Source organism: Poecilia latipinna, unplaced genomic scaffold, assembly GCF_001443285.1.
Source record: "Poecilia latipinna isolate Pla-1442-1.1 unplaced genomic scaffold, P_latipinna-1.0 Scaffold605, whole genome shotgun sequence".
Classification (NCBI taxonomy): Eukaryota; Metazoa; Chordata; class Actinopteri; order Cyprinodontiformes; family Poeciliidae; genus Poecilia; species Poecilia latipinna.
Genome location: NW_015113221.1, coordinates 193,106 through 219,081, shown reverse-complemented (window position 1 = coordinate 219,081; position 25,976 = coordinate 193,106). Strand labels below are relative to the sequence as shown.

Here is a 25,976-nt window from a genome sequence, read left to right as displayed (position 1 = left end):
AAAAAAAGTGGCTTATGTCATTATTTTAGGATGATGACAAGATGTAGGACAGGAAGAAAAGAAGAAGAAACGGCATAAAATGAAAGCAAACCAATTTTTTTTTACAGTGGGATAGAGAATAAAGTTGGGAGTTATTATTTATTACATATAGATTTTTTTTTCTCTTTCTCCATTCTTATCTAGATTTGGAAAGTACAAAATCCAAAATTCATACATTTCTAGACAATGTAGGAACCTTGTTTTAGGGATAGAAATATATATATATATATATATATATATATATAAAAAAAAAGAAAAACAAATGCTTTACCTTAACATCAACGTGGGCCATCAGGACAGCAAAGTTGGTGAGATGAGTACAAGAACACGTGGTGTGCGTCCTGTTGGTGCTCAGCAAGCGGCAGTCCTGCGTCGACCAGTAGCCGATCATGGTGCGCTTGGAGTAACTCCAGAACGAGCAGTTGGGGTTGAAGTTTTCCTCAGATTGCTGTCGGACAAAGAAAGCAAGAAAGAAAGAAATAATAATAATAACAAATGAGCAGAATCGACATCCCCCGCTCACTGCTTGAAACGCAGGTGTCTGAAACTAATCACACCGGATTCATGTTTGGTTTCTTTTGTTTGCACAATAAAAATCCGCCAAAAAAAAAAAAAAAAAAAAAAAGGGAAAAAAAAAAAGGGTTAATTTATCCCCACTGCATTTCGCATCCATTCTGGGCGAATAGCAGGTGCCTTCACTGTCAGGAAGCATCAAGCAGCCTCATGCCTGTTTTTCATTGTGTTTTTTTGACCTTTCTCTTTAACTCTCGCTGCATGACAATGGACTGCCCCACTGTTTAATAGGCGCCGCTGCCGTCTGTGCTGGGCTGAGGCCCTAACGACGAGCGAGCCTCCCCGCTATCTTGCTCGCCATTTTATAAAAGTCATCCGCGACACAAAGGCGTAATAACGCAACAAAATGTAAGTGCTGATAAATAGATGCGCCGAGAGCCGTTCCCTCTCGAGTCCAATTGTCCTTTGGCACTGTAACTGCAGAAATAAAGCAAGTGCACCCGCCTTGACTTCAGTGACTCTCGGCACTCAAGGTTAAACGTATCTCCCTTTGTACTGTAAACGCTGTGACGATCCGAGGTTTTCCATTCTCTCCCTGTTTCACTTTTGGTTCCATGGTAATTAGTCTAATAAGGTTTATCCTCTGTGAATGCAAGTTTTCCACTGATTGCATTTACCCTTCACACACTCAACACCTTGTGGAATCTACTTCACTGCAAAGGAGATGGGATGACCCTCCGTCACCATTAATGGCTTTAATTGGGGCCCGTTAAATGGGAAGGCAGGGAAGCGAAACAATAACTAGAGGACACATAATCATCCCCGAAGACCAGCAGACCAAAACCTCATGGTTAAACAGGAAGGCAGCAGGATAGTAAACCACCCCAAGACACAGCCATCCATACCCGGTGATGCTAAATATGAACATTAATTTGGAGGGGAAGCCGATATTGTATGTAAGCTACTTGTTTAGCGACGGCATAAGCTAGGAAGATTTAACGTTAATTTAGGGCTGTGATCAAATGTCAAAAGCTATTTGTACTCATTCATAGCCACATTTCTATTTTTGTTGCCCTTTAAAAAAAAAAAAAAAAAAAAAAAAAAAAAAAAATCAGCTCGCACTGATTAAAGTTAGCACCAAATTTAGACCAGATATTCTGGCTAAATTCACACAGTCAGTCAGTTAGCAAAAACTGAACAAACTATGATCATTTAATCATAGGGAGGCGGATCTTAGTGCTCGTAAATTGCAATCTCATGTGGCATTGCTCTCTTTTGTTACAACTTTCCCCCCCGTCAGCAGATACCGTTGTGAATGCTATGCTAGTTAGCATGGACACCGAAGACTGTGGATAAATGGGTTCCCCCTGCCTGTAAGTTGTTTCTCCGCCATTAGCACATTTAGCAGTGAGGATGTGACATTGATTGACAGCATTAAGACCCTCCTCCTGGCTCTGATTGGTTGTTTTTGGTCGGGAGCGGTGTATTTCTTCAGACCGCAAAAATAAGAGATCAATCTTTTCACAGATTATCTGTCTCATACCATGCTATATCTACAGTTAAAACAATGTAAAAAGCATATTTTTTTTAAATAAAAGTTAATTACTGCACCTTTGATAGTGGATAGTTGTTCAGTATGTTGCATTGATTGTGAACTGTACATTTAATGAATGAAGCTGGGGTAAACAAGTGAAAGGATCATTCTGCTCGTCTTCTTTGTTGGAAATACTTGATCAATCAAAAATCAGTCATTGGAAATTCAATACATTATCAAAATCTGTTTCTTATGTCTAACAAGGAGATTTTTACTGCATCCAATAAGGCTTAGTTAACTAAGAAATGTTGCAATATTCTGATTACTAAGTGAATGTGTACATAAGAAACCTGAATGCACAATATGAATGATTGTGTGTGTTGACATGTTTCTGCCTAAAAAGAGAACTGTAGCCACTTTCTTGGCACATTTCTGTTTTACAAGCTTGGTAAGGGTTAGCAAAAGGGCAGCATTTTATTGAAATTACTTGATCCGTGCATGGAGACAGTGGAAAAGTACCCCAACATCAGACTAATAGTAAAATTAGTCTTGGAATTACAATTTTCTTCTAGGGCAGGTGAGTCAGAGCAACAGCTGCTCTGACATCATCCCCCTGACATTTTCCCACCATTTAATTTTAACATCCTTGAGCTATAGTCCTTTTACTCGTCTGCTCTCTTCTCATTTTTTCTGCTGTTGTGTGCATTCTTTCAACGCGCGAAAAAAAAAAAAAAAAAAACATTGCCGCCGCTCTCTTACGGCTGTTCAACATCTCTGATGATCGCTGAAGGCGCCGTTTGTAGACAAAACGGGGGTATTTTGAGGGTGGTAGAGTGTGGAGCAGAAAATGGAGTCAGGAGGGAGAAGTCATGGCGCCCCACGATGACTAAGCAGCCCCCGGTGAGGCTGAATGCGGCTGATGTTTGCTCACAAGATCAAGCTGGTGTTCAAGCCAATGAACAACAGCGTGGCTCCGTCGCGAGCGACGCCGTTTGTGGCAATTTGACATGTCACACCTACCCGTGAATAAGACGTTTTCATATTTGCTTATTTTTACTGGGATTTGCGCACTTGCGATGCGCTTCAGGGAGAGAGAAAATGATGATGAAAGGTTCTATCAAGAAGGCGCCAAAGTAAGTGTGCTCTCTGTGTCAACAAATGGAAAAAGACAAAGAGCACATTAAATGCCGCGGCGCTGACATCTAAGTAAAAACAAATCCCTCGACTCCCCCCCCCCACCCCAGGTCCAAACACACACGCAGACACAGAGACAGGACGAGAAAATTACCTGCAGATGCCTGATGGTAAAAATGACAGGGTCAGAGAGATAGACTTTGTTAGAGTCCTTGTTGATGGCAGCTGTGATAACGGGAGAGTTGACAATCACGGAGTAATTGGTAGCCAGAGCTTCGCTGCCCAACTTCATGCTGGCGTTCTCCGTGGACAGGTAAACGCCGATGTGTTTGTACAGGACAAACGCTATTCGAATTTCACCTGCAAGAGGAAAGTTATGATAAATATCTCACAAGGGATGAACTGCGGTGTTTACGTTCTGTGCAAGTATTTCCTCAAAGATTCCCGTCTGCTCCGTTTCCCTTTTATTGTAGCGAGAACCTGAAGGGGATGCTTTACTTCTTTGCAGGGTCGTTTGAAATTACAAAACTAAAATCTCTTTTGGTCAAAAATAAACAAAAAAAAAAAAAAAAAAAAAAAAAAACAGTTGCCTGAGGTTTTTTTAATTTCCTGCCGCTTTGAAAAATATATGGAACAGAGTTTCAGGTGCAGGAACAAAGAGACTTGTATTAAATCTGTTCTTTGTCGGTTTGTAACTTTCTGGTCTTGGGCTGAAATCTCAATATGAGGAGTTTCTGCGTGGAGTTTCCATTCATCTTTCTCTTAGTGCTTTAAGCAGCGTCATAATGTCAAACACCAGGAGATGACAATCATCTCAATACACTGTTATTTTCTGCTGTCAGTGCATGAATTTCTAGGACTGTTTTTCTTCCACTCAACTTTCCATAAATATACTCCAATACAGCACTCTGTACACCAAGCTCCTTTGGCCATGACCTTTTGTGGCTCACCCTCATGTCAGAAACTGTCTTCCTCATGATTATGTTGGCAATATCATAACATATTTATATAAAATATTCTTTATTATTTGTCTCATGTGATAATACATATAAATTGCAATTATGCCATTGACAGTTTACACCACCTTTAGCTGACATATGCATTTTACACATTGGAATAACACAAAGATCGACAATAGCAGAATGAACAATTCCTTATTTAAAACTTTTTTTTTTTTTTTTTAAAGGAATCACTCAAAACCTTTCTGAGAAAAAAAGAGAAACTTCAACAGATCACCAAACATTTCGTCAAATTTAACATTCAAAGATGTGTCCGAGCATTCTTCAAAAACATCGGCAAGTATGTTTTCTTCAAAAATTTTTCTTGTTAATAATTTCCTCCTCTCCCTTTGCCTCCGTCTTCGCCTCCTGCAAGTTTCACTTTTGAGCATAGATATCAAAGAGAGCCTCCCCCCCTCCCGCTGCGACGGAGATCACTCACTCCAATGAAAAAGGGAAACAATTTGGGTGCCGTAGCCCTGGATGATGGAGGAATGCTCGCCACCCCGCCGCCCTGCTCTGCCTGTGCACGGCTGGTCGCAGACACAGGCGTCCAGCTGAGAGACAGCCAGCACCGCTACGCACTCTGTACCCGATTTGATTGAGCTGGCAGTATCTGCAGTGCTTAGGTATTGTTTTTTTTTTTTTTTAACTCAACCTTGTTCAGAGTGTAAAGGACAGGTTTATAAGTACATGTAATGCAGAATGCTGCTGAAATACCAAGAAAGTAAAAGATGTTTGAAATAAAATTACTGGAAAGCAAAGAAACAACACGATGTCATAACAGCACAGACTATTTCCGCCACACTTTGTTCGTTTAGTCGTGTGAATTGTCCTCTAGCTGACAGTTGCACAACAGAAACCCAAACTTTTGCAGACCAGTGGAAAATCCGATGCGTTACCGTTTCTCCCGTGCTGCTTCAGTGTGTTTGCCGACAGGTGGATCGAGTTGCCTTGCCCTCCGGTCTGTGGAAACTTCAGATCAGGCAAATTCCCATCCGTGCTCATCCTCGCCACCTCCAGCTCTGCACGCAAGCAGAAGGGACCCGACAAAACTTTGAGGAATCAATAATAAAAGCCCAGGGTTCCCCTGAGGACACAGAGGTCACATCCTTTGCGGATTTCACAGTTAAAACTGATATTTCAAAGACAAAAACTTTGGACTCCCAGAGGTAATTTGAGTGAATACGAGCTAAAACAAGCGGTCGCATACATTCCTCGTGTTTAATCACGCCATTTAGACTCTTCTTTTATTAAGTTTGGAATGGGACAATACTGGGAAAGAATCATGTTAAATGTCTGGTTAGCAAGTTCCATCTCAATTACACACTTTCATAGCTATTCACAACCTTCTGGTATAAAAGGCTGCAATCACAAGCTTTTATAAGTATCCAGTATTTGACTGGATATTTGAGCCCATTTGTCAGAATTGGTAGAAATAAAACATTCAGCTCCAGGAGCTTAATCTTTTCTTTCTGAACGATAGTGGCAGTATCACGCTGCAGAACTGTTTAGCTGTCAGAGACACTAGTGCATCCATTCTACGCAAAGTGGAGTTAAGAAAAACAACGGAAGAAAACCTTCAAAAATCAACTTTACCTCAAATCCACATCTAGACGGTTGCAACCAGCACATAACCGAGTATTTATGTCGCAAAAGGATTCAAAACACACATCAATAGTGGTTTTGTGGTTGAGATGGAACTTGCTCAGGGAATTTTATACATACATTTCTCAGTGCACTTGTATATTTTTTAACCTATATGTAAAATTCTTTAATTAAAGAAATGAGAAAATCTCCAAAAAGTCATAGTTATGCACCTTTAGCATTTAGCCCAATAAGTAAATGTAAACCTCTGATTGGAACTGCTTGCATTTTACTTTGTCTATGAAATAATATATATATATATATATATATATATATATATATATGTCTGGGGATTAAAAGCTATACACAACCGTAGCAGCTGGGAAAGGTTCAAACACATCTCCGATATTGTCAGATTTAAAAAAAAAAAAAAAACAACAAAAAAAACTCTGGATCTCCAACAATTATTCATCATGGCACTTTTCTGAGTTTTTTTTTTTTTTGGTAGTATAGCTTTCAACAAAGACTACAGGGATTGTTACCGTTTACTGATAATGTCTTTCTTTAGGAAAACTGACTTTTAAATGCAATAGTGACATTACTGATTCATAAAAAAGAAAATAAAACCCTGATATTATGAAATGATTCTTCTCATTATGAACCGAGACAGCGAGCGATTTAAAGGCAGAAGATAAAGAGGAGCTTTTATAGCTTTTCAACAGCTGTTGTGTCTGAAGCAAACTTCAAATTTATGGTTCAAATATTTCCTGTGTCATATAGGAGAGGGGAAAAGACTTCTGTTAGCAAGCAGGTTGCTGTAAGGAGCCTATTCGATCAAAGTTATTATAGTATTTTACTTAAGCTGGCAATACAGTGACCACCGGTGTTATGTAGTGGTCATGACACCAGTGGTTATGAAGTTTTGGCACCCCTAAATGTCAGAACGCCCCCGAATAAATGGACACAACCAATGATCCATTGATTGGTAGAAAAAAACAAAACAAAGATAAACATGTTTTTACTCTAAAACATGTAGATCTAACATCCTAGATGATTTTTCCTTAATGTGTGGTGAAAAAAAATATTAGTGCTAATGTTGAACAAACACAGCTTAAAGGTGATGAGAAATGTTACAGAAATGGTGAAGAGGGGTCGTCTGAGGATCGTCTCTCAGAAAGGGGAGTTCACCTTTTTCTGTTCAAGAATCATGGTTTCGAACTCAGAGGAACTGATCTGTGTCCATTTTCACGGGCTTATTGATCATGAAATCTTTCTAACAAGCTAAATTTGTAGTGATTCTAAGCTAAGTAATTAAGATGCAGCCCGTCTGATGATTGTTTTGGCACTAAATTCCTTTGAGTATCATATTTATTTTGACTTGCCTTTTTACATACTCTTCATTGTGTTTGAAGACAAACGTTAGCTACTTCAGCCAATATGAAAAGCCATATTGACTTTACATCTCAATATGGCTACAGATACAACAGGAACAGGGTCAAGGGGTCAACGTGCATTTTCGATAATCACTCTGGGACTAAACATGCAGGCGTCAACCACAGCATTGCCAGCTCAACGCGCCTCAATATTCCCGCTGATCTGAGCAGCAGGAACATTAAAACCAGCGCAGGAGATGCAGTCATTGTTGCAGCGGCAGTAAAGCTGCCTGATTAGTCTGAAGTGGGGACTCTCATCATGAAACACAGCCCGAACAAGAGTAAGAGAAAGAAACTTAATTAAATCCGATAACGAATTCAGCTGGCGATCTGATGTCGCCGTGACACACTGACTTTGATAAAGGTTAGAGCCAACAGAGGGCTGCAGCGAGGGCACGTTTAATCCTCCCTTTGTATCTGTTTTCATACCATGGCGTTCCCATCAAAAAAACAAAGAAAATCTTTTGTATTAGTATTCTCTTGTGGTTTTCTAAAGGCCAGAGGGTTTTTGATACATTCCTATTCAACTTAGCTAAGACAATACCCCAGATAGTGCAGCATTCCCTGGATTCCAAGTCTGCCTTTGGAATAAAGGAAGCATTTTTCTTCTCCCTCTCTGCGCTCTCTCTTTTTTTTTTCCCCCTGCGTGGCTGTGTAAAAGAGCTTACGATAGGCTCTGGGGGAATTTCTTTGATGCCATAGGAAGTTGCTGGACCCAAGGGCTGTACCTTCAAAGCAGGGCTTGAATAACGCGGCTAATCAGCAGAAATCTGTTCATGAGATTATCGAGGAAGGAGCGAAGCACAGGCTGCGAAGTGTAAACACAAGCATTGACACCATGGCAGAAGAAAGAAAATATCAAATTTAGTCGGAAATTAGGAGACTTCTGAAGGCATTTAGGTTTGCGCTTAACTTTATTTAAGGTTATCAGAATAATCTAAATAAGCAAGGTTGCAATTTTTAGAATTTTATTCCCAAAACAATGTCCAAAAGCTATGTGTAGATTTAGTTCTACATTGTAAATATGCACTGCTTTGTGTTAGTTTATCCCAGTAAAACTGAACGAAACATACACAAGTTTGTGGCTGCTAATTGAAAAAGTAGTGAATGCTTTTAAAATGCAACATACCGTGCAGAAAAAAAAAAAAAAAAGTTCATAATCAGCTTGTCTACAACCCTTTGAAGCCCTCACTCACTGACACCGATGCAAACATGTCAGCGATACAGTACATCCGCACACGCTAAAGCTTTCCACAACGCAAGGATTTCAAAGTGCAGGATCAATCATTAGCAGGCGCAGTGATTAACGGGGCTGGAAAAAAAACACACACACACACACACAAAAACGGGGTTTCGCCGTCGTTCTCATTTAACACCCCTCAGTGACATGAAGGATTACAGGAGCTGAGCGGCTTGAAAAAATAAAATAAAATAAGCCAAGCAAACAGAGAGATAAGGCCTAGTAAACATGTCACCAGCACATAATTAACCAGAATACCACAACGTGCTATAAAGTCTGGGCTGCACAGCATCGCCTCTCGTCCCCCCCAGCGCTATTCGCTTCCCCTCCTTCTAAACGAGCTCAGAATCTCCTCAATACCCAGATGAATTGTGTGCCAGATACAATAAAACCCCTTTTTTATTAATTCTCCCAACGCCTGCCTCCTTTTAAGTAAGTAGACCTATATTTTTAGGTTGCCATGGAAGCAAGAATATGTTTTTCAAAAAAAAGAAAAAAAAAATCCAGCATGTTAGGAGTAGAGGGTTATTCATCATGACGCCGTTTTTTTATTTTATTTTTTATTCCCTTGCCCCACTAGCTTCAGACTGACAAAAAAATGTGCTGCTCCCCACTTTAAAATAGCACATATAATTCAAAATTTCAACAACCTGTGTTTCTAGGTTTGGATTACACCGCCAGGGAAAACAGTAATGACACGAGTTTCATTATCTGGGCTCGCCTGGTATTTATACTCTGAATAATGAGCGCTGATCCCTGATCTTCACGAGCGGCGGTTAATTCTGCCTAATAACTGACATACATTTAAACGCCATCTGACAAGATAAATGCCAGTGTACAGCTGAACGCTATCGGCCGAGAGCAGGCCCGTAGATCTTAACCTCCACGCTGAAGAGGAGGCGTTGCTCCAGTGACCTTCACACTTGATCTAGTGGCTCAGAAAGCGCCGTCATCAATACGAGAGCGGCCACCGGATCGATAGCTGCGCAGAGGAACCGTGGCCTCTGTACGACGAGAGAGACGGGCGAGGGCAGGGACAAGTGGGATGCGCGGAGGAAAACGGCAAAAACCAAACGGGAGCGATGAAACCAAAACGGTTTGCTACTAAAATGCGTCTTGTTTTTGTTTGAGAGTCATACTGGCGAAAAGAAGTTCACTTTATAAGTGAAAAAAATGTCTTTCTGTCCAGTTTCAGAGGATAGTTTACTCCCCGGTGGTCATACAGGATGTATCCAGTCTCCCTGTACTCTCTCAACAATTACCATAATCGCGTTAGATACCTGTTCGACATCTGTCTGTGTTTTTGCTTTGTTACTGAATGTAAATGTGAATGAGAAATGAACTTATGTCAATGTAGGGTTAGGGTTAGCCATTTAGAGCATATATGATGTTTGTTTGTACATTTGTACTTTTCTTTAGGGGTTTTATTCAAGCACAGCAACATGAACACTGATATTCAAATCATTTGGGTTTTTCAATTGCTGTGCCTACAATAATAAGCAAATTAGGACCGTCATGTAAACATGGTGTGTTTATGATTATTAAACTATCAAGGTCACATTTGAAACCAGTACTGATCTTCCTTGTGTCATACAAACGTGCACAGATCTCGATGAAATCATTTCATGGATTTTGAGCTTTCACTACGTCTTTGAAAACAGGAGTTCCTAAATGTTATAGCTGCCATAAAAACGGGGAACCTACACAGTCTGCAGAATTCTTTGTCTTTTTTAAGGTTGTTCTTGACTGATGTTTTGACAACGGGATGGGAAATAAAGTCCTGAAAATTATTTTTCCACTTTTTTCAAGCAGGACACTAATCGAGGAATTTTCCAAACTGCATGAGGAGGCTGTAAAAAGACAAAAAGAAACTACATCCTGTGTCAATAGGATGTATGTGATATTCTCTGCTTGCGCATAGTAAATTCAGGTGAAATATCGGCTATCTAAAGTAGAAATTTACCTGCCGAGTGGAGTATTTTAATCACTGCTTGAAGAAAAAAAAAAGTCAGACTGAGCTTTCTTTGTTTTTTTTTCTTTAAATGAAAGAAATAAAAAAGTGCACACGGATAAGTTGGACTGCTTGTCATTGTTTTACACAATGTGCTGTCAAGACTCCAGGTGAAACCAGCGCACAACTTTGCACCTGAGAAATAAAGCCTAGCAAGTTTATAGTTTAAATATTGTAATATAGTTTGCATAAGGTCAGCAGAGCCCTGTTGTCGTCTCATGTAGTCGTAAAGGAAGGGAGTCGGATGTGTTGTCAGTTATTTTTGACTTTTGAGATAAAACCAAGCTGAAGGCTGTGGGGACATTCTGGCACAGTGACAACAACTGCTGAATTACAAGATCGCACAGACTTGCTCCAAGGGAAGATAACTGTCAGACACAATGAGTGTTCATGCCAAGTGGCCATTTTTATAAGAATAAAAGCGGTATTCTGTTTCTAAGTTTAACTCTGAGAGGCTAAGGATTACAATTTCCCCAAGCAAAGCGAGTCAAAGTTTGTCCATGCACATTTGCCGTGAATGTGTTGTTTTCATGCCCTGCAAAGAAACAACAATCATTTGTGCTTTTCTCCCCATTTTCTTACTTAGCCAGTATTTTCAACAATTCTTCGTAAGGTTTTGTGTGATCAACAAACACAGAGTAATGCATAAATGCGAGATAAAAATGACATTTTGAGATTTAAGGGTAATCTGGACAAAAACAACACCGAAAGACGTCACACATATGAAATATTAGTGATCTCAAAAATATAAACAAGGAAAAAGTCTGTTAGCACATTGAGGAATGCATTTAATAGTTTGACTATTTGCATTCTGATCTATGACTGTTTTAAATATTGAGCATATTTAAACTCAAAGAAAAAAGTTTCATTGAATTTATCTGGAGTTGATTCTAACCATAAGGGGCTAAAAAAAAAACTACTTTATTGTTTTTTCCTCCAACTCAATACAAGCCCTTTCAATGTCATTAGGATCAGATTTTGTGAGAAAATTAAGTAAGATGTTACACTTTTCTGGTTAATTTGAGATATATGGGAAGATGACCATAGTTCACTTAAAAAAAAAAAAAGAAAGAGGATATTCCAATGCTTTATTGTTGCATCATTGCATCATTTTTTTGTTATCCCAGTTAAATAAAATGAAGTTTTTGGCTGGAATGTAGCCAAAAATAAGAGCTTTAATTACTTTTCTAACACCCAGAACACACTTACGAATGTTTTCGGTGTTCTCCTGCACGATGTCCGTCTTCAGCAGGTTGTCAGCCAGGACGAAGGCCCCCTGCTCCACCGTGTCCAGCAGCATGGTGGCAGCTCTCAGCTGCTCCCCGGTGCTCAGCTCCCTCCACGCGGCCTGGGCCTGTGGCTGCAGCAAATTGTTGACCGTCTCCACCATGGCCTGGGGAATCCAAAGAGTTTATTTAGAAGAAGAAGAAAAAAAAAAGAAAAACTGAGGCTGCTTGACATGTTGATTTGGTAAATGGTATGAGTTAAGGGAGAACCAGAGGGACTTCAGGAGCGAAAAACAAATCCCACAATCCTGTGGGGATCGTGCAGGATGGATGGATGATTGTTTTTCCTTTATTTCATTTGAAAAGATTTACAAAGTGCGTGTATCAGGGTGGAATGGTCATCTAGTGGCAGCAACACCTGAATTTGTAACGACACTGAATGTATTATTTTGGCTTTGTGGCCATTTCCTTTTATCTACAAGAAGAATTAATCATGTAAATGAATCAGAGCCAACGCTTACAAGACTAGAGGCCAGTCCTTGCATGACTTGAGGCTAAAGTCTTTAATTGGTGTGATAAATGATCCCCCACCCTGCAGACAACCTTAGCACACAAATGCACCAAAATAAATAAAGTAAAACAACATTAAGACAATCCAGTGGGTGGAAAAAGCTTTTGCTGGTAGCAACCATCTGCAACCATTTAATACAGAATTTTTTTCCCTTGCACAGTAATAATAGAAGTGAAGGACTATTAACGCCTTCGTTAATTGGCACACAACAGCGGTGAAGCAAGTGAGTTAAAGGGGAGGGGGGGGGGAGGGAACATCTCCAAGACAAGATGAAAAATTAAGAGCCATTAAAGATTTAAAAATGCCAATGGCAAGATTTATGAATGGAATACTAATTGGTCAAGCACAGCAATTCAATCCTGGTACAAACACTCCAAAGGCCAAGCTCAGCTCGGCAGCCCCTGGAAATAAAGATATTCTTTAAGTCTTCAAAGCACAAATGGTGGTCAGACGGATTATTATTACTTGAACGTCTACTGCTGTTACTTGTAGAAACATTTCCTGTCAAGAAAACCATCACCAGGAATTGTCTACAACATCCGTTACGGGTAATTTTGCAAGTTTGTTCCTATAGATGTATGAAAACTTGGAGTAATCAGACAGTAATAGCGTTCGCTATGAATTGAATCAAACGGTGTAAAGACGAGCGAGATCTTTTTGTGCGTCTTGAGTGCAGTGTTTTGTACTTATCCACAGAGCATTCTTACTTTAAGTGTTGCATAAATAAGTAAAGGCAGGATAAAACTGAGGTAATGGCTAGAAGCATGTCGCAATTAACAAAGCTGGTGATTAAAACAATCTGGTTTTAATACCACACTTATGTCTCCAATGAGACAAATCAGATTTTATTGTTAAAATGTTGCATTGGTGCAACTCACACAAGCATGGACTGGATCTATAAATAACTTTTAATGAACAGAAATGATGATGAACAATGAAAAAACTAGAAAATCTCACACCAAGCAACTGTTAAGCATTGCACCTATTGTGCAAAAAACAACAACAACAACAAAAAAAAAATCCTTAACATGTTTATTGTTCTGACTTAACAGCCAAGAGGGAAACTAGAAGTTTGGCATTGCTTTTCGCATTAAAGCATGTTTACTTCATAAGTATAATTGGAACAACATTTGTTTTCCAGTTGCAAGCCAGAAAAATCAAATTTACTGACTCTTATGCTCATTGACCAAGTTAATTCCTATTAGCAATATGTGATTGTAATGTAATGTTACGCTGCTTTAGTGCAATTGAAGAAAGCTAATTTTTAGCCATGGGGTCAACATGCTAACTGCTGCTTTTCATTCACTTTGGAGGTTAGGTAAGTGTTTCTCAACACTTGAGTACAGTTGAGAAAAAAATAGCTTTTCATTTTTAGCATAAGCACGGTGCCACTGGCAAAAAAAAAAAAAAAAGAGCTGCTTTTGATTGTGAAAACTGATGAAAAGAGTGTAATGAGGCCTATTTCAGCGTTCTTGATCAGTTCGCAAAACATTAAAACAGAGGGATTTTCAAATTGTGATGTTTAATGACCATGATAATTACCATTACCAATAGCATTTTTTGACACGGAAACTCAACATTTTTAATTACCAAGTACTTTAACAGTAGTCGTATATCTACGATTCATCCCGAAGCTTCAAGTTACGTAATTCAGCTTATTGCAAATGAGTTCCAGATTAAAACAAGGGTTCTGTTTGGATTACAGCTACAAACCCTTTGAATTACCAAATTATGGCTGAAAACAAGACTGACAAAAACAAAGCAGGTGGAATTATAATTAATGTGCCTGTAACAGCTAAATTTTTTATAAATGGTTACAATGGGGGCAAATGACGCAGCTACTTTTACAGCATCGTGTTTTCATTTCGGTTGAGTCAGTGTGACTGAAGGGGGAAAAAAAAAAAAAAAAATGGAGTAGGTTTTAAATTTATGATTCGCCAGCTACAATTTCAACTTTCAACACACACCGAGTCTCCCAATATCCACACACGCAATATAAGAGTCTGATGCAAGAATGAGCACACACCGCTCCACCTGCTATTCCACCAGAACATGCACAACGTAGCACACAGCGCACGGCAAAACCTACTCCACATGCGTGGGGAGTCTATCATCTTTGATGTAATTATTCATTATCAGCACCCAATCTCCAATCACACCTTTTGACATTCAGCTAGAAGCAGAGGTTGATTCGCTCTCAATTAAGGAGCTCTTTTTCTTCAGGCGCTGACATTTTTTTTTTTTCTCCCCTTTTCCTTTGTTCACGACTTTAAGATTCTCTTTCCCTAGTTCTTATACCACTAAGAAATAATGGTTCTTCACAGGGTGAGGACTGATGGACGGGCACCTTGCCTTTTATTTCACATACAGAGGAGATGGATAAGGAATGAACCCCCTTCTAAGAACAAAGGAGAAGGTCCGAAACTGCTAAGGGAGGGAAAACATGTTGTAAACAAATGATGGAAGCTCGTAAAGAAATAAGGAATCATTTTTACACTGATTATTAATAATGCTAAGAAAAATAACATTTTATTTATTTAGATATAGCCAATTTATATAAGACCAGCTTATTACATAATGCCATGATAAATTCTACTGGTAAAAAAAAATGGACTCTAGCTAATCAATCACCAGTGGATGTTATTTGTGTTTCTATTATGAATAAAGAAGTCTTCTTTGCCTTATAGTAAGTCATAAGAAAACCGATCCCATGAAAATTGCAACTAAGCTTTACTGATGGGAGTATTACTTCTGTGTTTTTGTTATTTACAGGGAGATTTACAAACTATTAAATGCTTCCTTACTTCTATGTAATTAGCATGATTAATGTCCCACATTGCCCATTCTGGGTGTGTTATGACAATGGTGAAATGAAAAAAAAAAAAAAAAGGAAAAAAAAGTCCAAATAATCCTTAGTGAAAAATACATTTTCTATTTGTTGATTATCTCTGAGTGGCTTATCTACGTCTGCAGTGCCGCAACACCTTTTGTGTAAATGTGTGTACGAAGCACTAAAAGAAGCTATTAAATTCTTTGCCATTACTAGTCGAAACCTGCTTACCTTCGGGCCTACAACAAGAACAGAACTGGAGTTTTTGTCCTGCAAACTACCGCTATCTCGCCAGGTAAGAGCCTGCAAATGTAATCACCTTGCGGGAATGAGAATGCTTTGTTCTCTGAAGGCAAAGCATGAAACCTATTTCTGATTAGCAATTTTTCTTCCTTTTTTTTAATTTTTCTATCCAAATCAGTTTATGTATTACACAGAGCACCGATTCACAACAAATGCCATCTCAATGCACAAACAGGTTCCCTTCAGTCCGGTTTACTCGCGTCCAAACGTACGGCCCGATTCGGAGGAAAACGAAACACTCAAGTTAAGTGGAGTACGATCCGAGCCAAATTTGTCTCAATCCAGTTTGGATGCATTGAGTTACTGAAATTGCAGCGTTCCTTCCAGCCAGAGCAAGAATGAGGTGAGAGCGGAAGGCCAATTGAATTTATCTCAAAGATAATTAGAGTAGTTATTTTTGACTGGACCCTACATGTCGACTTAAGACTGAAAGATTGAGACATGGACAGTTTCAGACGCTCCAGGAGGGCATTTACCGTCACTAAGGCTGTACTTTTGGACAGGAAAAAAAAAAAAAAAAGCGAGATGATGCACCCACTCTGAGCTTACAGCACAGAAATACCACTGTGTGCCTCCAAATGGTAGGAGTCTGCCTAACCTGAAAACGCAGCATTGGGTGGCCTCTTCCACAGTTTCTCCATTGTGATTTAGCTTCGTTTATTAAACGATATTTAATAAACAATTTTTTTTTTTTTTTGCACATCTGAGAACCTGAATAAATTCAGAACCCGAGACACAACACACCCATTGTACATAATTTACGACGCCTTAACTACGCACGAGTTTGTCGTTATGCTACTGACAGCAAAGCGAGAAAGATGGAGAAGATCCACAATTATGATGAAATTAAACTAAATCTCACATGAGATGAACCTATTTTGCCTACAACATGGAGTAGCTGCAGGTTATTCATCATAATAATAAAATTATATTTACTTCAATCAAAGCAAATACTCAGAGCCTCAGCTTGAAAAGCTGAGCAGGCTAGAAGGTAGGAGGACATCACCTCAGTCATCTTGGTCTGTGCAAATAAATCATGAATGTGTGGTGATGCCATTTCCTCTCCATACGCCAACCAGTAGCAGCTCTCTCTCTCTCTCTCTACTGCTGCTGCGAACCCCAAACAATTTTCTTGCCGCAAATTTTGTTGGTAGTGCCACGGCTTAAAATAAATGAATAAATAGAAATAATTAAAAGAGCTAAATGAGTCCCTGTTACATAAGAGATGTTTTGGTCGTTAAACCGAGGTCACCGCAGGAATGTTCCACTTGGTACAGGGGAGGACGGCCGGCCCTGAAACGCTGCAGTTGCACGGTCCATTTATACCAACGCAGCAGAGGAAGGAAGGGAGAGGTGGACATTAGAGCCTGGCAGGAGTCCAAGCCGAGCCGTGGTGTGTGTGCGCCTCTATCTGTGCGCTGATTGATGAAATGAACTCGGGGTCTAGGAAATTGATTCTGGCTGAGGCTGATCTCCCTCTCTGCACACTCTCTGTGCTGTATGCATGCACTTTTAGTCCCCCTCATCTCTCCCTGGCTCCTTCCTTCCTTCCTTCCTGCTAACCAGTTAGTTTCTGTCACTTATTTTCTTGTCACTGACACAGAAAGGGTAAACTCAAAATATGGGAAGAAAACTGCAGCTCATCTTGATCTCGATCGTCTGGAGTCTCCGGGCGCAGACGAAGCCGATGCATCATTTCTTTCTTTTTCTCGCTTCTTTCATACCTGCTGGCCAATTCGACAGCTTTCTTTGGAAACCACTGAAACCCGACACTTTAATATTTCATGAATCCATCTCCGAATATGTGGGTGGTTTTTTTTTTTTTGAGTAAGTGAGTTTCTATGGGATAACCTTTGTACTTTTTTATTTTATTTCATATGGCCTTATGTTATGAATTCCCATATGCCTCCCCTGTATTTACCTGAACTGCAGAGTGAACAAGTTGTTATTTTAGTTTTCCTGGTTATTTCAGTATTTTTTTTCCCACTGTGATAATGTTAACTATGCTTAAAAAACAACAACAACAACAACAAATCCACAGAATTTCTTCTTTCAGAAACAAAGCATGATTTCTCCAGTGTTTCTTTGTTTCTTGCATTGTTTTCACAAGAAACAGTTTCAAAATCAGTATTTTTACTAAAACATTTCCTGCCATTTAAGGTCCTCTTAATGAGATGCTGATTAAAGTTAGTTTTACAACAAAGAGTAAGACTTTCACTCCTCATTTTTTGCTGTGAGTTTTCAGTCAGCTGTATATAACACACACCTTGAGCTTTTTCTAGTAATCAAAAAAGGCACCACTGCACCTTTTTTTTTTTTAAATCAACTAACAAAATTCACTCGTTTTAGTTTTGCCGAATATTGAGATTGGCTCTACATTGACCTACTTTCTGATGAAATCAGGTACTAAACTTTTGTTCACTTGTCACTGACCGTATCTCTTTCATGGTGCAGCAAAAAAAAAAAAAAAAAAAAAAGATTTTCAGGAAACCCTGAAATACTTTTTATATCATTTTTATGACCTGTTATTCTGGATTTGGGATTAGGTGAGTGTAAACATTAGGAGAGTGTGTCATTACAGGAATAGATCCTGAAAAGCTTTAGGAAATCTCTAAGAACTTAAAAAAAAAAAAAAAAAAAAAAAATAATTTCAAATTCCTCCCCCGGGGATTTGTAATCTTAAATATTGTCTTGCAATACTATTTTTTAAAACAATACTGGTATACAATTATTACATCATTTTGTATTAGGAAAACAAACCAAAGAAGCATCATTGATGCTTTTTGACAACAATTCAATTAAACCACAGATTGAGACAAGCATGAATGAAGTCTGGTTTAAACCTGGATTGAATTATCCCAAAATGAGCACAGACTCTTTGAAAGCAGACATAATTTGCAAAATATTAGAAAAAGGACAGAAGGAACTACAAAACTACAAATCCAGCTTGTAAGAAATGAGGAAAAAGAGGCAAACTTACCATGAAATGAAATTGGATATTCAATTGCTGTCTACACTGTACCTCATAAATGCTATGCCTCCAAACCAAGAAGAATATTCTACATGGTCTCTTAACATCTAAAGTTCAGTATTTTCCAGAAAATGCCTTGAAGAGTTACCTTGTATTTATTTCCTGTTCAGTGAAATGCTCAAAGTTGAGAAGACTTTTCTTTTTTCTTAACTGGAGAGGAAAGAAAATCTTTTCCAGCATTTCTAAAGGAGACCCATCACACTTTCTTGAAGAAGTTAGGATGGTTCTATAAGCTACACAAATCATGTTCATTACATTTTTTGTCATCATCCTCAGTTGATGAGATTTCACTTGGTCAGTTGTGCCAGTTTGAACTTCTTCTAGAATGAGATGTTTTAGAGCCACGTCGCTATTATGCAATAAGCTGCAGCAAGCCGCGCCCTCCAATTTAGTGTTTACTCTTTATGCACTTGACAATGAATGCAAAAAGATAAACAATTGTGCAACCGTACATCTTTGACGCCGAGTCAGACCCAGAGGCAGAAGGACTGGAGTCCCCATCGCAACCACCAAGGGTGGTGCAGCAAGCTGTTTCTCAATGGTAAGTCAACCCTCCCACAGACCAAAGAGGGGTCAGACTGACCCTGAGTGTGCTATTACAAACAATCTTTTCTCCTTTTTTTTGTAGTTTCAGAAACTGGCTGAACACGCCCATTGTTCCCGAGCTTCGAGGTGGAACTGCAGAAGGGTTGTAATCTGCAGATTTGCAGAAGGGTTCTATTTGTGTATTTCGCAATGCCCGTTTTCCTTTAACTTGTATGATAAGAGTTTAAAATCCAAATATATTTGTTTCATAATTAAAATTTACTTTTGCTGTTGGATGTTAGAAAAACATGTACGGGTTTAGAAACCTAATGGTTTTCTCCGTTTGCTTCTTGCAGCTTTTAGCTTGCATCAAGCAGGGCTAGACCAAATGATCATTTAAGGACGGTGCTTGTTTTGCCGAAACTGTGAAAGTGGAGGACGGGCAACAGACGACGCCTTTTGATGATCTTTAGCACTACCTGTCTTATGCTGTCCATTGTTTCTGCTACTGCAGTGGGGAAATCAGAATGGTAGAGCGGTCGGATTCAGACGCGCGCACTCAAGGATGGCAAGTTTACACGTTCTTTGAACCGTGCCAGATTCTCCACTGAACTGCTTAAATTTCAAGGAAAATCAAGGGTGTTCTCTAAAAACTATTATCAGCTTTTACGCTTGGCTGACCAGCCGAGCCGCCGCCATTGTGAGCAGCACCAATCAATACGAGTGCTCTTCCTATCTCCGGGTTGCAATCCAAATGAGGAGTTGTGTGTTTATGAGGATGAGTTTATCTTCATCTTTCAAGAAAAGGGGAGTTTTATCCTCTTGTTAAATTCCTGAACGAGAAACCTCCCTTGGTTTCGGCCGCTTCGAGGTCATCCGACACTCCCTTTGGTCTTCTTTTTGAGCAAAATGAGTTGTTTTTATGAGGGTCAGAGCTTAGTGTCCTCCCCATGTCTTAAATATTCACACTTACTTGGGTCCTACTGAGGCAAAAGATGGTACCGTTTTATATTGTTACATAAAAATGTACTGCAAATTGCACAGTTCATATTTCCTCCTAAAACCAGCCCCCAAAACAAACACGCTATTGTATTTGATTTACGGACAACAAGAATAGACGTAATCACAATAATTGGAGAGCCATAATGTTGTTGCCTTTAAACAAGCTGCCATTAAAGTGACTAAAAAGGTGGGGGAGGCAGGGCGCCATTTTTATTGTGTTTGTTCAAAATCAAAGGCCACAACAGAGGAACATTTGTGCAGGGGGGACACAAAACATAAGAGAGTGGATCATTATGCAGTTTGTTGCCGTATCAAGGCCAAATCCCTTCAGTGGAATCAAATTGGCTGTGATGTGCAGCAGATGTGACTATTTAGAGGGATTCAGAAAAGCTAGGATCGGCATTTCATCTGCACAAGTTAAACCGAGGTTGAGCTCCCTACCTAAAATTCTGCGCTCAAGTACGTAAATTTAAAATGTCAAGTGTCTTTTTTTTTCTTTTTTGTTTGTCCTCAATCAAGAAAGAAAAAAAGAAATCCCTCTTTATGTGATTTATTCATCAAACCATGTATTTTATTTTAGGACATGTCCCTCCTTAACAACAACAACAACACCTGGAACTCCTACAGTATTCCCAGCAGCGCTGTAACAGTCTGTTCTCAGCAGCACGTGTGTCCTCTGAGCGGAGGCAGGTGCATCTCTCATTTGCTTTGTATTCCTTTGCCTATCCCACTTATGACAACCACAAGGGTCCTGTTGAAGAAAACACTGCCCAATTTCCCTAATCAATAAAAAGTCTCCCCTCCAGTAGGTGCAGTCAATCCCTGTGTTTACGTCTGGCCACAGATGTTGCTCCATTGTGTCGATTTGTCAAACAAAAATCACTTCATTGTTGTTTGAATTTGACAAGCTAGCTAAGCTGCGTGTGCAGCCATCTATATTAACGTTGAATAAATCCTTTAAGTATTTTTTTTTTTTTTGCAAAAGCTGAAATGTACCGAGAAAAGAAACTAATGTGAAGAAAGTAATTTTTGAGGGATTTCTGGAGGGTTTTTTTTTTTTTCACCCTACGCTGATAAACTAATAGCTAAACTAAAGTGCTGCATGAATAGAGAGGGATTAGCATTTTCTATTTTCCACTAAAACCCTAGAACACAGAGAAACAGCTGTAATTTGTAATTACTGTATAACACAATACAGTTGAGTCAAATTATTTATATGTATGAGAAAGAATAGCTTTATTTTTCCACTGCTTAGCCATCCATTGAACACTGGCAGCAACTAATTTGATTTAACTTATATTGCAGTGGCTAACGATTGCGGATATCAGATCAAGATCTACACCAATAATGAAGCTTGACAGGAGTGATGATCTTTTGGGCTAATCTGACTCAAATTCAGAAGACTCCAGTCAACAGGATCCCTCCTTCATCACCACCATGTTGTTCCTTTAAACACTTCAGGTGAGGAATGAGCTACTAGAGATCGAGGGGAGAAAAGCGACGGGTCCACATGGCATCAGCTCCAGGCTCTGGAGGTGCTATGCATCGTGGGATATACGTTCAACCTGAAGCTGGGGAAGGCCTCCTGTGCAGGTGCCAGTGCCAAAGAAATAGCATTACTGATGGACAACGTTTCCCGCCCCATCCATGAAGCTGTTGCTACATTTGAGAGTTTCTTTAGTAACAAACTATAGGAAATCCTTCCTCTCTGCAGCTTAAGCAACATAATGGTGATTTCTGAATAGTCAGTCGTGTCTAATCTGTAGCTTTGCAACAGATTTTGCTGTTTCCATCAACCTTTTCTATTGTGATAGTATAAAATGTGCACCAAAAATGTGGATAAATCACAGTTCAAGAATAAAATGAAGCCACGTAGCTCTGCTCTCGCATGGACACGTGTTGGTCACTGCAACAACAAAACACTTGTCTTTTCCAGCAGGACCCTGAACAGCACATACACCAGTAAAGCCAGTTGACCAAATGTGCTCGTCTTCGAATGACGAAGTGAGCAGAGCTCCCACTTGGGTTGGTGAGAGACTGGGCCCAGTTGAGGTTGCTAGGTAACGGGACAGTGCCGTCAGGTTGTGACTTCATAATTAGGAGGTTTTAAAGCAGCTCGTTTTCCTGACACCAACAAAACATTTACTTATTGTCAAAAGAAAACAGCTGGATGTGTTTTGTTTTTCTTTTAGCACGCAGACCAGTGGCCTCAAATTATAGCTTATAAGCTTCTTCAATTGAATATAATATTCTTGTAAATAAATATAATACAAAAAAGTGTTGTTTTTTTTTTTAAATTAACTTAAAAATTAAGCCAAAAAGTCAAATACTGGTGTAACAGCAAGTTCTCCAAGAAAATCTTACAATTGTAATGCAAGTAAGTGAAGAAATAAACACACATTTTCAGTTGTTTTCATCAGAAATAAAGGTCTGTCCAGCTAAACCTTGGTCTAACATGTAACCCATGATTGCAATTGAAATATGCAGAATGCACATATTAATACACATCTTTTAGTGACATTGGCCGGCAATGAGAAAAGTCCTGAGTACCACAAATATTGATCTTGGTTTCTTAAGTTCCTTAAGAGGCAAATATGCAACACAATGCACAGCCTGCCTAAGCGCACACAGCAGCATACATGACACCTAGAAATCTCATGTGCAGTGTTGCTCAAAGACTGAAAACAAATTGTCCTCCGACGTGCCTCGGAGGAGCTGAAGGCACACGTGAGCTGAAACAAGCTGTACAGAGGACGCATATAAAAACGACATCTGGCTGGTGCGTGAGCCGCAATCTGAGCCAACCGTGTGGAAGACGGTGGATGTCAACTTCTTCCGTTTTCTCGTCAGGGCAGAAATGATTTTGATGACGGCGTAAACGTCACCCCTGGGATTACGAAATCACAAAGTAGTCTTGAAGAAAACGCTAAGAAAGGGGAGCCAACCCCCTCTCTTTGTAAACTGGGACGAGTATGTATTATGCAGCAGGGCGAATCATAGCAGGTGAAGGCTTTCGTTGACTTATTAAATAGGAGGTAACTGTATTTAGGTCATTTCTTGTAGATGAAGGGATGGGTTACATGCTCGGGGTTAAGAAACAGACTACTATGACATGCATTTGCAGCGAAGGGAGCCAACAGTGTGAAATAAGCAGTGTGAAATGTGCCACAATGAAATTTGGCCCTTTGATTCAGGATTTACTCACTTTGAAGCCTTTACTTTTGGCTTCTCTTGTTTTTGTTTGTTTTTTTTTGCTAATAACTCATGTCCCTTCAAAAAGGCCAGATTTCAAAACATGCGGTGAAAACTATGACAATATCAACAGAGTGATGACAGATGGACGAGGGAAATTACATCCAAGTACCTGGACATAAAATCGACACGAGCGCTCTCTCTTCTGCAGCTGCAATTGACAGGAAATGCAAAGAAAAGTTAGCAAAAAAATAAAAAATAAAAAATCAACAACTCAAAATTACGCTTAGGATATTTTACACTTATGCTTTCACCATTAGACTTAGATGGACTGCATGAAGAACAGTGTAGAGTATAGAGTCCCTTGAGGATCATTCAGTGTGCAACAATATCCAAGTTTAATGTTTTGAATTTATTACTGAAATAAATTCCTTTTTCACCGACAATCTTAATTTATTGAGATGTGAATAAAAGGTTACCCGTTACCCAATGTTTTTTTTTCTTTTTCAGAAAAGAAACTGATATCTTTAGATACATTTCTTTTTTTTTTTTATACCGCAGATATAATTACGTCCGTCTATGATGAAAAACTTCAATCCTAAATCCTGTAACAAGGAATCCTTGTTCTTACACCCGGCTGCGTTTTAACTGATTTGGTTTTAGACCAGTCGCGCAGTGACAGTTTGCGTGCGTTAACTCGGAGACAGATGTTAAGACCTAGCAAATAATAATTATTTTCGTCTCCTGGGATCTAATGATCATTTCCCTCGTGTTCTAAGAGTCTTTCAAACGCCACTTGAGAAAGCGTAGATCGGCTCTCGTGTGTCTGCTTTCTGATTGATGAACTGCCGCTGTGATCTTCGTGGCATGTTCTCACATCTCGGAGGACAATCTGCAGCTCCGTTAGAGTGCTTACTGATAAAATCCCTGTTTGCCCTAGTTTTATTAGACAGCCAACCTGAGGAGGAGCGCTAATGTTTTCACACTCGCTCCGTTTTGCAATCACTGAGGTCATTTTGCTCCTGGGAGCACTCGAAGGTTCGGAGTGATCGTGCTCCTTCGCCCCTGATCTATGCCTCTCTGCAGTTTTGCCACAGAGGTCTATAAAGGGTTCTTTGCAGTTGATGATTTGATGTTGCACCGACAGGTTTTGTGATCTACAGAGGTCTTATGAACAACGTGCCAGTGTAAGCTACACATTGGAAGGTCCATTCCGGTTTAATAACCATCTAGGAAATTAAACACCTCACTTGGTGGGGGATCCAAAAAAAACAAAAAAAAAAAAAAAAAAAAAAACGTCTTCCGACAAGTATTGACAGTTTCATGTAAATAAAAATCACGTTTTGGATATTGACTTTATTACTACCGTATTTAATTAATTTTAACACGACATAATGTTTGCGTAAGTAATACCCAGGTAACGACTGACAAACACTAAGAGATTATCTCCAGTTTATAATCTGCACATAGGCTCATTATCTTTAAGTGTGAATTAAGTTGAGGTTCTTTAAAACCTGTTTGGAAACAAAAAAAAGAAGAAGAAGAGGATTTTCAATGGGTTTTGGCATGTCGACCCACTTGGAGTTAGTCAAGAATAAAAACGGCGAGTCAAACCTGGACTAGAATTTTCTATGCTGTTCACAGATTATTTAAAACTAATCTGTGATCTCTCAAATGGGAGGGGGTTTTCACTGAACCCAATAAAAACCCGTCTCATCTAAACAGCTGGATGAATAATTATGACTCTCACAGAACATTACCTCATACTTTTCCAATTTACCAAACATGGCGAAGGAGACCCCAAGTAAAGATGCATCCAATTTGCCATAACGTTTTCCTAAAAATAGATTAATTAGGGGGGGAGTAACATTTTTTTTTTTAAGAAATGTGAATTTATGACACTACAAAGTGCAAAGTAATGCTGCGAAGCAACTGTGGTTTAATTACACACCATCTTGGCAAAACAGTGTAAACTCCTGTGTTAATTAGCCCAGAAATGAGACAGCGTGCAAGTGGGGAAATGCTTCCAGGCGCTCATAAACCTGATTTTGGTTTCATTTTATTTCATTTCCTGGGAGAGCAGCCGAGGAGCTGGTTAACGTCTAAACCTTGTCCAGCACTGAAGCGGAGATGACGCTCAGAGAAATTTAGAACACCTGAGAAATTACATCTAACAAAGACTCCGACAGTGGAAGTCAGTGAATGCACAGGGAATGAACGATTCCAGTCGAGTCCCGGTGCATGCAGGCGCCGGAGCCACTGTTTGGCTTTAACAGCATGGGTCTGGTACCGTGCTAAATCCCAATCAAATTAACAGCGAAGACAACCACTTTCTTATAAAGGAGCCAACATCGCGGCCCACTCCTCTGGAAAAAGTCCCGTTTTTTTTTTCCCCGTTAGCCAGTTACCCTTTGATCACAAAAACGACACTGATCTCGGCGTTTGCCAATTCAATCCTTTCATTGTCAGCTGGCAGTGTGTTGTGCTTTGCTGCCCAAAAGGGCAAAAAAAACAAACAAAAAAAAGATCTTTAATTCGTTTAGCTCACTGCAGATTGTGTCAAAATGATTGAACTTGAGAGGAAAACATCAACCACTGCCAGAGCAATGAAAAAGATTTCTAGAGGAGAGCTTTGAATGGCGATGGAACTTCAACACAAGAAAAGGCTAAAGGGTCATTTTTCTCCAAAGAGCCACTGTGCTGCAAACATTGACGGCATATCTGTGGGTTGAGAATAATTTATAGCTGGGTTTCCCTCTGACCTCTTAAATAAATTATCTCGTCCGTAAAAGCCTTTTCACATTATT

At 39.4% G+C, this 25,976-nt stretch overlaps 1 protein-coding gene across 13 annotated transcripts in view; it reads right to left on the bottom strand.

Annotated features, from left to right (window-relative positions):
- LOC106953822 (latrophilin-3-like) overlaps positions 1-25,976 on the bottom strand; it is a 258,933-nt gene that overhangs the window by 53,653 nt on the left and 179,304 nt on the right. For 9 of the 13 annotated variants that reach the window (XM_015042862.1, XM_015042865.1, XM_015042866.1 and 6 more), the window contains 5 exons: positions 23,342-23,380; positions 11,699-11,882; positions 5,121-5,243; positions 3,375-3,580; positions 311-487 (listed from right to left, as the gene is read on the bottom strand). In XM_015042862.1, the coding sequence (XP_014898348.1) occupies positions 311-487; positions 3,375-3,580; positions 5,121-5,243; positions 11,699-11,882; positions 23,342-23,380 (729 nt within the window). The remainder of the gene's footprint in view (positions 1-310; positions 488-3,374; positions 3,581-5,120; positions 5,244-11,698; positions 11,883-23,341; positions 23,381-25,976) is intronic. The other 4 variants (XM_015042867.1, XM_015042868.1, XM_015042871.1 and 1 more) reach the window with 1 other exon arrangement.